Here is a 15,875-nt window from a genome sequence, read left to right as displayed (position 1 = left end):
CGTGTGTGTGTGTGTGTGTGTGTGTGTGTGTGTGTGTGTTTGTGTGTGTGTTTGTGTGTGTGTGTGCATCCGCACGTGCGAGTAATGTTTGCTGGTTTTGCAGGTAATAATTTGTCAGTTTTTGACCAAATTTGCTTACATGCGTTTAATACCTCTTTCACTCTGCCCTCATGTCTATCGTATATGTAATAATTATGCATTGGCAATACCTTTAGTTTACGAGGTCATATTTGAAACTAAGACATATGCCTACAGTGCTTTCGCTAGGTAAAAGCTATGGCGTGCTCGTCCACATGTTAAATAACACATATAGTAAAGGCAAATAACTTTATTGTGTCCAGCCTCGCAAGTATGTAGCTGGAGTGGATATTAGAACTGTATAGTATAATCATTATAAACTGCTAATCTCGACTTCATGTCAATTTGCAATAAAAAATTTGTAGCCCCAACCGATGTTGCTCGCGAACCGCACATTTTATGTACACCACAAACTTACGATGCATTCATGATTTATATGCTTTTGTCGGTGGAGTAGATTATGAACAATTTAATTAGTGTCGTACCAATTGTTTTAGCACTCCGGTGAGGGGACAGGTTCAAAGGTGAGAAAATCGTTAAGCAGGAAACGACACCGACATGAAATATAATATAGCGTCAACGGTTAGCTTTGATAATATCAGCGTTGTTTCGTTTTGGCAGATGGAGCATAAAGGTTCTGGGCTGTGCCAAGGTTTTGTTTCTGTTTTAGTTTTTTTTCGTCTCAGTTGTGTCTCGATTTTCTCTCTCATAAATTACGGTGTCGCCTTGATATTGTCTCGGCTATGGCGTCGTCTCATGCGGGAAGTTTTGCACCCCCAGCCAAAGACCGCCGCTCCGTTGCTTGCCATTGCTGTCAGCCGACGTCAATGTTTGCCCTGAGAGTAGCCTAGCGTTGACTTTAGGGAACATAGCTTAAAACAGTGTGCCAATAATATGCTACGGATCTGTAAGTTAATTACAAGATCGCATGTCATGGTTGAGTTACCTCCGTGCCTGCAAGCGTTTACTTCTGTTAGTCCCCCCTTCTTGGTCTTCTGTCAGTTCATTCTTTCAGCGCCTTTTATCGAATAGATTGCTGCTTGATCCCCGCTAATGGGCGTTTTTATACTTTAAGGACGCGAACTTTGATAGTGGTGTATTCTTTTAAATGAACGAGTGGCCTTGCTCGTCGATTGTGCTTTTATCAGGCTGCGTTGCCCTTTGTGCTTTCTTCATGACACATGCATTGGAGAATCAAGAGTTCTATAACACAGACACGTTTGGGCATAAATCATTCAAAAATAGTAGAGCTCTGATACGCGTTCGGCTACGAGTGATACAGTGTGTTGAATTCTGCCTGAAAGCTTTCAAGAAAGGTTAGAGTGGTGCAGGCGGAGAGTCATACGGCTGTGTGTTGTTTAGCTTTCGCGATTTTGGCTGTGCCTCTAATCCCTTGTCAGTGTTATGCATACAACCGGCTTCTTGTGTAAAGTGGCTACATACACATGCTTTGTTTACGTTCTCTTAGCCCTCGCTTTAATCCCTCCTTCACTCTTGCTATCGTCTTCTCAATTTCTTTATAACGTTTTTTTTTCTTGCCAGTGATACTTTTGCTTTGGTATACCCCTGCCTTCTGACGTCAACGCATTTCGATTGCTTACGATAACTAATCGCTGCTTCTCATACTGCTGCACCTGTGGAGTTCCGTGTTCTTATAATTCATGTTGCTTGAACATTACTGTAGCCTAGACCAATGCTTGTTAACCTTTTTCATACCCAGCGCCTTCTTTTGTTGCATTTAAGAGGCTAGAAAGTTCGTACCGCACGCCTGCATGTATTTCCTAACGGGCATCAAGTAACACCAGTCACTACACGGTTGATGCCCATCGCCCACCAGATTTACCAAAGTGCACAATAAGTACTTAAGTGGGCGCTGCGGCCGAGGTTGGAAGACAATTTCCTAGATTCATAATCTTAAACAGTCTGCAATGTCCTTAACGCTTATTAGATATAGTCCAGTTTGTTGAACTGGGATTTTGTTAGTATCAAAATCATGATAGTAATACTACTAATAAAACAACAACAAAAATAATAATATGATAATTTGAACGTACCTCCTTGTCGTTTGTCCATTTTTAGGAATTTTGTGTGGATTTCCTATCAAACATCTATCGTCTTTATCTCTCCTCCTTCTTTTTTATGTTTATTACTCTCTTGTAACATCTCTAATCTTCGGCTCTTGTATGACCTTATAGTTTTGCAAGTGCCGTAAAACTCTTACGAAAACTAAAGGGATTTCTTACAAACAAAACGCTATTTCAAGCATAGTTCCAGAGCTCAAAATAATAATTTTGAGAGCAAATCCACCCATCTTCCAGTAGAGAAACATTTTTTAAAGTTTGGTCGTTGAAGACAGAGCAGTTTAAAGCAATTTCACATGATATTATAATCTAATTTCTATCCCACACTCCAATCTTTATGCCCTTATCCTCTGGCTTTGGTCGTGCTTTTGGCATTTATCAGGGTGATTGCCCAAAATGTCGTATTACTACCAATATAAGTATTCCCTTTGTGGTAGCTCGATGGGCCCGATAGTATACTATTTAATATTTTATAAACAATTGGTGTTACTTTCGATGTTGTAGGAAAATGTTAGTGGGGCAGCATACCCAGTCTGTTGATCTCAACTCGCTTGAGCGTAGGCTATTTTTAGCCCAACAACGAAGGAGCCTAACAGTTTGGGGTATATTGAATAAATAATCACAAAACCCCAGTCAAAGCTGTCATTTAAAACAAATTACAAAACACCCCCCCCCCCGAAAAAAAAGGAAATGCTCTCGAATCTCACAGAAAACGAAAACTGTATCTGGTTGGTCCCAACATTTTTTAAATTTTATCAATATTTTGAAATGGTATTGTCTGGAGGTCTAAATATGTTATTTTTGTCGTCCTGCATGAAATAAGCAGCACCAAGTGTTAATTCCAACATGCGTATTGCGTTTGGTTTGGAAGCATGAAACAAGGGTCCTAGTAGGAGTACACGATGTATTGGAATGGTGTGACAGTATCCTTTAGCTATAGTTCTGTGCATGTGTCTAAAGTCCACACCGAAATACTACATTCCTTTTCTCACCATGCCTATTGTTACACCTGCAAGTAATATTTTTAATGCTGCTGTTCCTACAATTAGAACTATTAGATTTGTATACGATCACTTGGACTAAACCTGGAAGAAGAAGAAAGTTATTCTGATTCTGAATTCACTTTTACCCAATTCCGCCCCTATCCATAAATATAGCAGCTTTTAGTATGTTTTGTGGGATACTGTGGGAGTTTCAGCCTTCTGGTAGATACCAAAAAGAAAAAAAATCAGAGTGTTTGAAAGCAGGTTTTCAGTAGACTCGAAAGAACTGTAGAAACAATTAAATTCTCAGTTTAAATAATAAAAATCGGACAATAAAAAAAAAGCTATCAAGGGATCGAATTCTTTCAAAACATTACTCTCGGTATGCAAAACAAGCACAAATTAGAGCTTTGACCAGCCACACAATCATGTAATGACAATACAAATAATCGTTTATCCTGAATACAAATACTAAAGGGATTCTCGGGCACAAAATTCCGATTATGTAAACCCGTAAAAATTGTATGAAAATGGATTTTCAGTGAACAAATTTTGCTCGGCTCACCACGAAAGGCTAGTTTCGGAGGCCTGTTGTTTGAAAATGTATTACCCTTAATGTTAAATTTCGTTATGTTGTTGTTAAATATGCAAGGGACACGTTTCATATTATTTCGCAAGCAGGGGACAAACAATTATAAACTATGTCATCGTGAAAATACTCAAATGACTTATCTGGCATGTTGGCCAAAAAGATGGGCAAAAGCATATCTTTGAATGTGTAAATGTCCATAAAATTGATAATTAATAATGACATCTGACTGATATTTCGTATCTATATGTAATCTGGCACGCTGAATTAAAACATGCAGTTATATTTAACACACAATTAACTACTTTTAAGCATAGAAAAGCGAAAAGGTCACCATTATTCTTTTAATTTCCTCGCATTAGTATAAATATACCATTCCACAGGTACTCTTAATGGAAATAAGTAGGCTATGATATGTAGCATTGAATGATAATCACGAAATCAGAAATGGCCCTTTACTTAATGTAAGAATATATTATTAACTTACCTTGCAAAGAACATTACAAGAAGCACTCTTGTTAGGTTGTCAACGCAGACATGTTCATCTCAAAGCGCCCGACTAGTCGGATGGGTCGGATGTCATATCAGCCACCTTTGAGCTTTTGCAAAGAAAAAGAGGGTGGAAAAAAGGGGGGACGGGGGGGGGGGGGGGGGGCGGCAGGGCTTCGAAACGAAATATTTAGCTCGACTAATGGAGCCCCTAAATAATTATATAAGTACATACATGTGTAAGAAATAGATCAACCTTTCTTGTTGACATTACAAGAATGTTTTTCTTTCAAACTGTTAAATAGCAATGTTTGGTGTTTCCAGTTCTCATTTGTTTGCTGACATAGTTTATTCTTTGTCAATTGTCAAAGGAAAGAACGTAATCTCTCCTCTTTCATGATTAATTAGTAAGATCATTTCCGTTCCTTATGGACAAGCAGTTTGTATCAGAATAACCTCCCCTCCCCCCCCCCCTTTTCCCATTAACACATTTTAATTATGGTTTCGCCGATGGCGCTAAGCTCGACGATCCACCCACGGACCCTGTTACCGTTTTCCAAAATAGTTATTCATTTATTAATACCACCACTAAGAAAAAGGTGCACCATGTTTTGAAAGAGGAAAGACAACAGAACGCATTGTTTCTGTTGACCAGATTTCATTTGTACATGGACATAATAATATAGGGGTCGGGTAAGATTGGCTTTTCAGACGAGTTTGCACGACAATTGTTTAAAAGAATAGTAATTTCTGGGGAATCCTTTTTTTCACTCAGCTTTTCTTCCAGGTTCTTTTGTCGTGATCATTTGCCTGCTAAAAGACTAGGCCATTTCCGTGTCTTTTGGTCAACGGGCTTTCGTGTGTACAACCTTACCCTCCGATAATCTTTGTGACCAAACGCGACAAGTGGGGTGATCCACCCGTAGTGTTGTAGTTTTCCCAAAGAATGATTAATTAATGGCTCTCGGTGTAAAAACAACAACATAGAAGTTAAACATAATTCTATTTCGAAAGAGAAAAGGACAAGGAGCATAAATATGTAAATTTCATTTTATTTGTCAACAATATTTTAAAGAAAAATGTCATGAATGCAAAGGATCTAACACGTAATCAACACTTCGCCTTGCTCGAGGGAACTTTTCCAGTGAGCAAACTCGAATTGTTGGTGTATACCTACTTTTCGTTCCCTACCAGACCTTTAACACACTCCACAAGCACGTTTCACCCATGTCTTTTTCAGTTTTTCTCCACTCTAAAAACGACAGCAGCTTTGTTCCCATTCACGGAACTTCTATCATAATTCTGGGGGTCACTCGCCTAGTCCGTAACAGCTCCAAAAGCATCGCGTATAACTTCACCAAACTTTTAAGTAAACGAAACAAGGATGTCAACTGCTGCCTCGCCGCTTAGTTAGCTTGTACCTGTACTAAAAATATACCGGAGTTATCGATCGATAATGCTTCTCCCGCAAATACCCGAGATATGGCTACCGGGCGCGAAGTGCGACCCGTAAATACACGGGGATGGGCGAAAGTGAGTTAAAACAGCACATTTGTGGCCCTATAGATCTGCAAGCATTTGTATTTGTCAGTTCCGTATGTATCCAGCTAGATGACAGATGGGACTTTTAAAAAATTGGGAGCACTCTTCACGACCTTAAGTATGCAACGGATATTATATATATATATATATATATATATATATATATATATATATATATATATATATATATATATATATATATATATATATATATATATATATATATATATATAAGTACGCAACGGTAATATATGTATATCATATATATATATATACACTAATTTGAACCGACTTGCATAGGCGACAGTAAATTTATTTGCCTTGTCAAATTTAAATTTGACACAGTGCACATACAAAGGGCCACCACTCTATGTGTGTACGCGGCATTTTGAGTCGCTGTTTTAAATCTCTTCCTCGTTGATTACCACGGTAATTTCCCGCCACACTGGGCAAAACAGTTTTTATTCGAACTACGCTAAGACTAATTGAGTACAAATTTTCTGCCCTGTGGACAAATCCGGGAGGTTTCAGGGAGGCATTCGCCCAACCTCACACCCCTCCCCCCCCCCGTTGTCCCAATAATTTGATGTTTTGGAATTGGGTTTAACACTTTCATAAATATAAGCGATTTGCGACCGTTGTGGTGGCCAAATGTGTGATCTGCGGCAAAATAATACTGCCCTTTTGTCCCTAAAAGCAATGCATCTGTGTGCGGGACTGAAAGTAAAAACTTACTGGCGCCTTGTTTCTAGTAATTTGTTCAGAAGAGGGGCTAAGGAACATAATTTCTGTTTTCACATTCAGGGTAAAGTGACAATTTCTATGCTCGCACTTATAACTCCCCCGTCTTGTTCCCATAAGACCAGCCCCCCCCCCCCTGCTCTTCAAAAACAAACTAACAACCAAAACCAACCAACAAAAAACAAACAAACACACACACCAACACACAAACAAACAAATTTAACTCCCCCACATTTTTTTTTATAGTAGAGGGTTTTACGGCGCTCGCAACTGCATAAAGTCATATGACCGCCATCCCCCCAAAAGAAAAAAACAAAACAAACAAACAAACAATCAAATATGAAAAGAAAAAAAGCCTGGCGAACTTTTGCTACATGGTGCGGTCTGCTGCTTTTGAAATGCTCCATCCAATGTTTCAGAGCTGCTGTCCTTCTCTTCTTCCGGTGAGCTATGGCTGTCGTTGTGGTGACATGCTATTATTATGTTTATGCTAACGCTTACACTTTATTGATATTCTTCAGTGTCATGTAGTATCACACTCCTACTAAAAAGGAGTCAGATTTCAGCCTGGCTCCTGCTGTTAGTCGTTTGAAAGAGGTAGCCTGTGAATTTATTATGCTCTTGCCGTTCCTTGGTATGTGTAATAGTACGCTTCTGTTCTCTCAAGTTGCTTCGACAGGTTATGCAGAACTAGTATTTTCTTTTATATGTTTACTGTTAACGCATGAGCTCGTGGCACTTACACCAAGCTTTACCGAAAAATAAACCTGTTGGTCTGTAAGCAAAACCTCTGCTTTATACACTAAATTTTATTCTTGAGTGCATGTAAGAAACTTAAATTCCTACCTCATTGATTAATCGTGGACAAATGAAACCACCCAAAAGTATGCTCCAATGCCCCAATGAACCTCAACCGATTTTAGACTAAGCAAGTTATACGAGCTTTCTGGGACAGATACTCTTACAGTCTTATCTCAGCTGGACTATAAAGTTAAGGAGCCTCGCTTTAAATCACCAATATTTTTTTTAAACGGCGTCAGTTGCAACTAGAACTCACAGCATAGATCTAGTATAAATCAGTATTTTCAACGAGTGTGGTTTATCTTCGTATTATAAGTGGCTGTGTCGGTGGTTTGAAGTTACCGCAGGTTGGTTCTCCTTCTGTTGTTTCTCCTGGCTGTCTAGAAACGAAAGAGAGCCAGAAACTTTCCACCCTTGGAATCTTCCAACAACACTTGTTATCGACCGGGAGAGTGGCACGGTAAGGGCGCAGAGTACGTTTAGGGCTTCCAGGTATCCACCAAAAGGCGAGCTAATCTCAACCAATGCTTAAATAGCTTACTGCTTGTTGAGGGTCCTTCGCTGACGCTGCCACCGGCTAATCGTGAAAACAATTATGGTTAAAGCCGTTCCCAGCTCCTTTGTTATTAATATACAAAAGCTTCCAAATGAGCGCCCCGTCGCTCTCCTATATTTGTGTATACAAATGAACCTTGCAAAATAGGGGCAATCGTTAATCTGGCTGTAGGCTGCGTTCTAATTATGATTACTGTTATAAAATACTTTGACTCATACACTTCTAATACTGGCTTTACAGGAGAAAAACAGGAAGCACTGCTTAAAGGCATAATATTATAGTGGGCAGGATAAGTGGGTTACTGCGAAGGGGGCAAAGGGGGAGTGGTAGCCCGTTGGGTATTCAGGTTACTAACAGTCATAAGGTTGTAAGGTAAGGAATACCTGTTAAGCCAAACACCTGTGAGCTATGGTGTTCAAGCTTATTTATGGATAACATATCGCCCGTGCTTTGGTACTGGTTCATTCTGCTTACAGACATCAGTGTGGTCAACAGAGTTAAAACACACTGTTCAAATACGTCATTACCTTTTCGTTTTGTGTATTTTCTGAGTAATGGAATAAATCCCCGAAGGTTAAACGATTTGGAATGTAAGTAATTGGATGGAAAGTCTTATTACGGTTAGTTTTGAGTTGATCTAGATTTTTCCTGCCTATGTTTGGGACAACTCGTCTGTCATTCCTAACTTGACAGTCACTGTAAGAGACACCTATCCACACAAAACCCGCAGTGTTTTCTCTATTTTGATAACGAGCTTATAATTGTATTCTTTTAGCTGATATATCCATTTCGTACACTTGTTGCTTAAATAAGATCTCTGTTTAAAACGGAATAAAAAGTGCATTGCATATCCAGTGCCGGCATTTGGAGGGGGTCACTGGTCGCTGCTACTTTTGTTCTTTTACTTAACTCTTAGTATACAGAGCGCCAATTCAGCTGGTTCACGACTGTATCACTCGGTCTACAAAATCCCAGCCGACCCGTCTTATCTCTAATCAAACTCTCATATTTATTGCTTGGATAACTAATTTCTACTCAGTTTAGTGTTCAATTCAAGCAAGTAAGTTAAATAGAAGCCGAGTCATACGGCGATTTGCGATGCTGAAAATGTTATGACAAAATTGGTTACATATTAAAGATTAATAACCTTCCATAAACTATATAAGAGTTAAGTTGTTTATATCGATCTGTCTTGCTTTTCCAACCTCTAATAAATAGCTTTTATCGTAATGGTGTGTTTCCGTTGTATTGTCGAGGAGAAAAACGTTGATCTTTTATAGGTAAGCCTCTTGGACAGGGTTATGGTATTTTAGAAAATGAAACGCGAGGGAGGGAGCTGGAAGTTGTCGCTCGTACCTGTGATTATCTCGAACAGGTGATATTATTTGGAGTAGGTTTGGCTGCATCAGATACAGGCTAAGATTACAAATTCGGATAATAAAGGGTTTCACATAAAGTGTTCACAGGGGTTTGCCAAATATCTTTTCTTTCCTTTTGGTCGTTCTCTATAATTTTTTTCTAATCATTCAATGAGGGAGTTACAAGCGGGGACAGGTCAGCTTAATATGTTTCAAAAAGATAAAATACCACTTTTATTTACTCCCGAAGGAAGTGTTTTTGTTTTAGTAAGATTTTACGCACTTTCAACACAATAGGGTCATATAAGTGCTGAAGATTACAAGTGTTATAAGAGAGTGATAAACCCAAAAAAGAAGGACGAGAGACCTTTAACGTAATACTGATTATATTAACCAAACATAGATTCATGAATACATTGATATATAGGTGCACACATACCGACACATAACAATACTATAGTTGTGCTAAAAATACGCCATTGCTGGTTGCCACTGTGCAGCGCCCCGCTTTTTGAGTTAAGGTTATCGTGTTTTTCTAAAAAGCACACCCCAGTGACCACCCATCTGACTCTTGCTTGACATTAATTCTGAGTCTAGACTCACAAACCGCTCGGCCACTGGAGCTTTTGAAGGGGTCTGTTGTGTAACAGTTTGGCTCTTCACTTCATCACGTTGAGGACATACGTTTAATTTCCTAGTAGAGGTCTTTTTATCGCCCATCTTGGTCTGTCTGCCGGGATGTTGTACTTCTCTTAGCACGGGTTGACCCTAACATGCAGGGCTGAAGCAGCCCACCTCCTAAGTGACCTAAATCTAGTCGAAGGGGAACTAAAACGTTTATAATTTCACTTACAATAGCAATTACGTCGGTCAGCTCTGTGTGGAATGATAGTGCCCAAAGTCGTTCCAAATAAATTTAATTGCCACCCAGGGTATTTCTATGAAATGTCTGATCATTTGAAACTTTTGTGATGTCGGTGTCTACAATTACGACGAATAACAAAGCCAGGAGGGGCGTTCTGAAATAGCATACCCTTTGTGGTTCTATCATTCCCAGCCCACCCCATTTTCTCCCTTTTAGAGAAAAATTTGATCGAAAGAAACTATATAGTCCCCAGGGGGTCACCACTTTTTATTTCCGTCTCGAACAGCTTTCACGACAGTTTTCTTTTTTTCTCTTCATTTCTTTCGTCCTTCCTTCCTTTCTTCCTTTTTTCTTTCGTCCTTCCTTCCTTGCTTCCTTTTTTTCTTTCTTAATTTATTTCATTTTTTTGAATGTTTCTTTCGGCATATTGCCTTAATAATTGTACTCATTGATACGTCTCAATTCTTTCCCACCGATTTGCAGTTAATCGTCTTACTTTCGCTCTACCAGTCTTGAATGGCCCACCATTGTGTGGATGTGTTTCTGCAACTTCAACAAACTACGAGTTTTTCACTGTGTCGACTCCCTGTGATTTCCTTTCAGCCGTTATGGAGCGAACAAAACCTCGTGCTAATATATCGTTTGCTTGGCGCGCTTAGAAGGATTGGAACACTTTTAGCTCAATTTGCGTATCGTTTGATATGCGTCGCAAAAGTCAAAGAAATATCTATTGGTTTAATGGATTTGCAAATAATAACTGACAACGGAAAGCTTTTTCCAGCCTTTCCTGCAGCGAGGGATGAAATCAATATTCTACTTGCTTATCCATGTCTCCGATTTTTACTAGATCGTAGCGATTCTCTTTTCCCTCTATCGGACTTACTTTGTTGTTCTCTATCTCTTTCTCTCTTCTCGTTATTGTACACTCTCTTCCTTTCTCTCTCTCTCTCTCTCTCTCTCTCCCCTCCCCCCTTTTTCACCCGTTACCTCTTCCCTTCTTTACACCCGCCCGCTCTCCTTTTAATCTCCTCTTTCTGTCGCTCTCACCGTCTACGGTTTATCGTTAATAATGTTCTTAACGCCACTGAAAACGCACTTAATACGGCAATTCAGCACATGCTAGACATGAGAGGAAAACCTTGGATCTGGAGAACAGCCGAATCTATTGACATTAATACAAAAGGCGAACTCAGCAAGGCGATCGTTTGACAATAGAGCATAAAAACTATAAGCACAGAGGAGTCGAATGAAAAGCTTTCCTGCCACAGAGAAAGTAAGCGAAGCAAAGAGGAAAGCGTAGCTCAAACGTGTGAGAGTGCCAAAATGAGCCAACGGAACTCTGTTAGCACTAACTTTTTGTTTGATTTTGCTCTGAGGCGCCAGAGTTTACTGTCTCTCAACAGGGTGTTTGGAATGGGAGAGACCACTCTCGCAGGCGTCTCGAAAGGAGGCGGTCAACACCACCCTGGGGATAAAAGCGACGAGCACCCGAAGGCTTCACGTTGGAGTCCAGGCGTTTCAGAGAGGAGCAACTCAAGTAAGTCGAGTTTCTCCCTGGCTAAGATGGCCAGCGAAAAGCGAGCGAGACGGGTGAGATTTTACCGCAACGGCGACCGCTTCTTCAAAGGGATGATTTATGCAGTGTCCACAGAGAGATTTCGGTCGTTCGAGAACCTTCTCACATCTCTGACAACGTCATCGTTGTGCGACAAACGCGTGATGCCCCAGGGAGTCCGACACATCTTCTCGGCGGACGGCGCGAATCGGATCACCAGTCTGGACCAGCTTCAGGACGGGGAGAGCTATGTGTGTGCTTCCAACGACGTTTTCCGCACTCTGGACTACTCAAAGAACGAGGACCCGGACTGGAACAGAAGCCTTAGCGCCAGATCCCAGACGCGGGAGACGCCATACTACCAGCCTAACCAGCAGCTGGAGAGACAGTCTTCTCAGAGTGACCAGCACCGCTCCTCGTCTTCACAGAGTCAACACAGGCCTGGCAGCTTGGCAGGGAGCAGACCAAACTCGTCCCGGGCCAAACCCTCCAAGGTGAGACCTATTCTGACATTACACTACAAATAACATTTTGTTTTTAAGTGTAAGGTATTGTTGGTATGTTACCTTTCAGACTGTTATTTATTGGTACTTAAAAATGTCCTTACTATCGTCCGGACAACACCAACTGGACAACTTGTCGACCTCATTACACAGAAACTAAATGGCAAATTGCCTTGATTTTTTTTGCGTGTGCTTCTGAATTCCAAAAAACCATAAAGAATCACGATTTTTGTGCATATGCGACAAATATAAAGAGGTGCTTTTTATATAATCATTAGTACTTTATTACAGGCTGCGAGGGGATTTTTTAAATAGAGCAAGAACGGAAGTTGAATGTTAGTTTTTTTGTTTGTTCAATCTATTCTCTTTTTTTTTTATAACTGACTGTGTGCCGCAAAACTGAGTTGTTTTCAGTCCAGCGGTTAGTGGGTAATAGTGGGTTTGTTTAGATTGACTGGTGATTGTGATATACAATAAGACATTTTTTTTCTTCACAGTCTTTGAGATCGCTTGTGTTTCAATTTGCGGTCGCTTTTTCATTCATTACCATGGTTAGATCGCTTAATTTACAAATCAGAAAACAAATCTCCAAAACACATTGCCATCGCTTAATTTACAAATCAGAAAACAAATCTCCAAAACACATTGCCTTAAATCTACTGAACTATTAACTACTGTGTTATGTCATGTTAATAATGATAATAATAATAATAATAATAATAATAATAATAATAATAATAATAATAATGATAATAATAATAATAATAATAATAATAATAATAATAATAATAGAGGTGTATAATACTTCCAAAATACAACTTTCATATTTTGGTGGTTCGAAAATGTACATGTATGTGCTCTGCCTTGGACCTGCGCGGGGAATGTGGGATGGGCGGTGGGGGTGAGGTGCCCAGTGAAATGCCTAATGCTTTAAAACCCTCTACTATAAAAACAAAACACACACACAAAAAAAACTCAACACCACACACTTTTTATAGCAATCACGATACAATGTGAAAGTCATAACAATACAAGGTCATAACAATACAAGGTCTCGTTGCAGCGGCTCAGCCAGAAATTTCAGGGGGGGGGGGTACAGTTTGGTTAATCTGCAATTAATTACTAATGATTATATAGGCAGCACCTCTTCCTATTTGTCGTACATGCACAAACATCGATAATTTTCAGGTCTTTTAGAATTCAGAAGCGCATGCAAAAATTCAGAGAAATTCGCCACTTAAAGTTGGTGTTTTGAGGTCGACAAGTTGTCCATTTGTTGTTGCCGGACTATAAGATTGTTGTGTCTCTCTGTTGTAACAAAGTACATTGTATTTCGTTTTCCATTCTCTAATATTATTAAGGCGCCATATTTCTTTTGTTTCCTCTTCTTTCACAGTTGAGACTTTTGTTCTTCTTTGAGTCATATTATTATACTTGTCTCTGTAACACTTTAGCTCACATTTTAATGTGGTTATTTCCTTTCCAGCTCAATGACTTAATGTGCATGATTTACACCCGTGGATGACCATAGGGGATATCAGTATTCCTAGTATTTATTAGTACTCTGTCCTGGACTTTTCAGTTATTTTATCTTCTACATCGTTTTGAAAGACATCTTTTTATTTCTATTCGTTTGTTGACATCTCCGTACTTGTGCTTACAGAGCTTTAATATTCAAGTCTTCCCCAATTCTCAATAGTTTGACTTTCAACAGTTATACTTGGTTCCCCTTCTGCCGTCTAATATACAAAACACTTTGCGAAACTGTATTCTAGTTTGTGAATGCTCTGGTATAGCATGTTTAGCGAGTATTCAAGGCTCTCACTAATTGGCTTTGTCCAAACGGGGACAAACGTTATCTTAGTAAGTCCTTTCTCTTACATGAACGTACATTGCATAATATAGAGGTGTTAAATCCGTACCACACTTTACCATACACTTAGACTGGCGTCTGTGCTGTGGTAGGATCGCTAGGTTCTTCGCCGTCTCACGAAGAAGACGCAATTTCGATCACCGATTGAGGAAACTACTTATCCATCAACTCTGCCCGTCTGCTGGTATGTTGTATCTTACTCCGCCCAAGTTGGTCCTAGCAGGAAGGGTCAAAGCGGCCCGACTCCTCCTAAAAGATGTAAATGGAGTCAATAGGGGTGAAAGATACTTCCGGTCAGATTAGATTAATACCATACCATACCATACCATACCATACCTTACCTTACCATACCATACCACACCATATCATACCATACTATACCATGTCATACCATACCATGCCATACCATGCCGTACCACACACTCTGACTACTGGCTTCTATGGTGTGACACTCTAAATATTTGTTGTCACACAGACGATGTAAGTTCGATCCGTATGGGGAGGGTTTGCCTTGAATTGAATTGAATTGGTCGTAGATTAGCTTCAGTTTAACGCCGCTTACAACACAACTGTGTCATATAAGTTCCGAAGATTAGAGGTGTTATTAGAGAGTAATATACCTAAAAAATGAAGGAGGAGGGATCATGACAATAGAGATTTAATAGCAAAGGAAGCGTAAAAAACACAAGAAGGTCCACCAACCACTCATTTTAATGATCAAAATTGTGTCTTTTGGAGAAACACATTAATTGCCACTCTTTCTACTTGTACCATTTTTGATTCTTTAAAATGTCAGCTGAAGTCATTTCTGCTTTTAAATTAATAGGTTGAATATTTGGAGTGATTTTCTTTTAGTCAGAACATAGCGTTTTATGATACTGTTGCACATTGTATTGTAGTGTAAAGAACTCAGAGCCTGTGTGCTTTAATCGAGGTTGAGCGCTATTTAAATGTCATTTATTATTATTATTATTATTATTATTATTATTATTATTATTATTATTTATTATTATTACTGTGGCTGGCCCCGTCCCCAGAGTGAGATGTGCCCGTCCAACAGCAAGGAGTACGACAAGTACCAGCAGTCCTTCGTCACGCCCCGCCTCATCACAGTCATCAAACACGGCAAGAGGCCGCGGCGTGCCGTCAGACTGCTGCTCAACAAGAAGACGGCGCAGAGCTTTGACCAGGTGCGCAACGACGACCACTACCACTACTACAACCACCATCACCAACTTCACTATCCACCACCACCAACATCACCATTACCACCAAAACAACCACCATCACTGCCACTTCAACCACCGCCACTACCACCAAAACAACCACTACCAACATCACCACTACCACCACTACCACCACCACCACCGTCCCCATCATCACTACAACCATCACCACCACCACCACCACCACTACAACCACCACCACCGTCACCATCATCACAACAACCACCGCCACTACCACTACAGCCACCGCCACTACTACTAAAATAACAACAACCACCACAACAACCACCACGACCACCGCCACTACCATCAAATCAACCACAACCACAACTACAACCACAACTACAACAACAATAACAAGAAACAGAAACAACAGCGAAATAATTCCAGCAACAGCAGCAGCATGAAAGAAACCATATAATATTGAAACTTAAAAAAATAATAAGCATCATGATAATCAAGTATTAATAGTGTATCAACAGCGATAAAGTAGTGCTAATGCCTTTAATGTTAACAGTAATAATAAAAAAATATTATCAGTTTAGTTTAGTTTTAGTGGAGGGTTTTACGCGCTCTCAACTGCATAAGGTCACATGAGCGCCAAGGGGTGGGTGTCAACAGAGAAGTCTTTACAG

General features: G+C 39.8%; 1 protein-coding gene across 3 annotated transcripts in view; it reads left to right on the top strand.

Moving 5' to 3' along the window:
- The window catches only part of LOC101846157 (serine/threonine-protein kinase DCLK1), a 55,488-nt gene that overhangs the window by 6,690 nt on the left and 32,923 nt on the right, over nucleotides 1–15,875 (top strand). For 2 of the 3 annotated variants that reach the window (XM_005105136.3, XM_005105137.3), the window contains exons 3-4: nucleotides 11,487–12,132; nucleotides 15,052–15,204. In XM_005105136.3, coding sequence (XP_005105193.2) covers nucleotides 11,487–12,132; nucleotides 15,052–15,204 — 799 coding nt within the window. Of the gene's footprint in view, nucleotides 1–8,425; nucleotides 8,451–11,486; nucleotides 12,133–15,051; nucleotides 15,205–15,875 lie in introns of those variants that run through there. The other variant, XM_005105135.3, reaches the window with a different exon arrangement.

This window comes from Aplysia californica, unplaced genomic scaffold (genome assembly GCF_000002075.1).
Source record: "Aplysia californica isolate F4 #8 unplaced genomic scaffold, AplCal3.0 scaffold00454, whole genome shotgun sequence".
Lineage (NCBI taxonomy): Eukaryota > Metazoa > Mollusca > Gastropoda > Aplysiida > Aplysiidae > Aplysia > Aplysia californica.
This window is presented reverse-complemented; position numbering and strand designations above follow the sequence as displayed.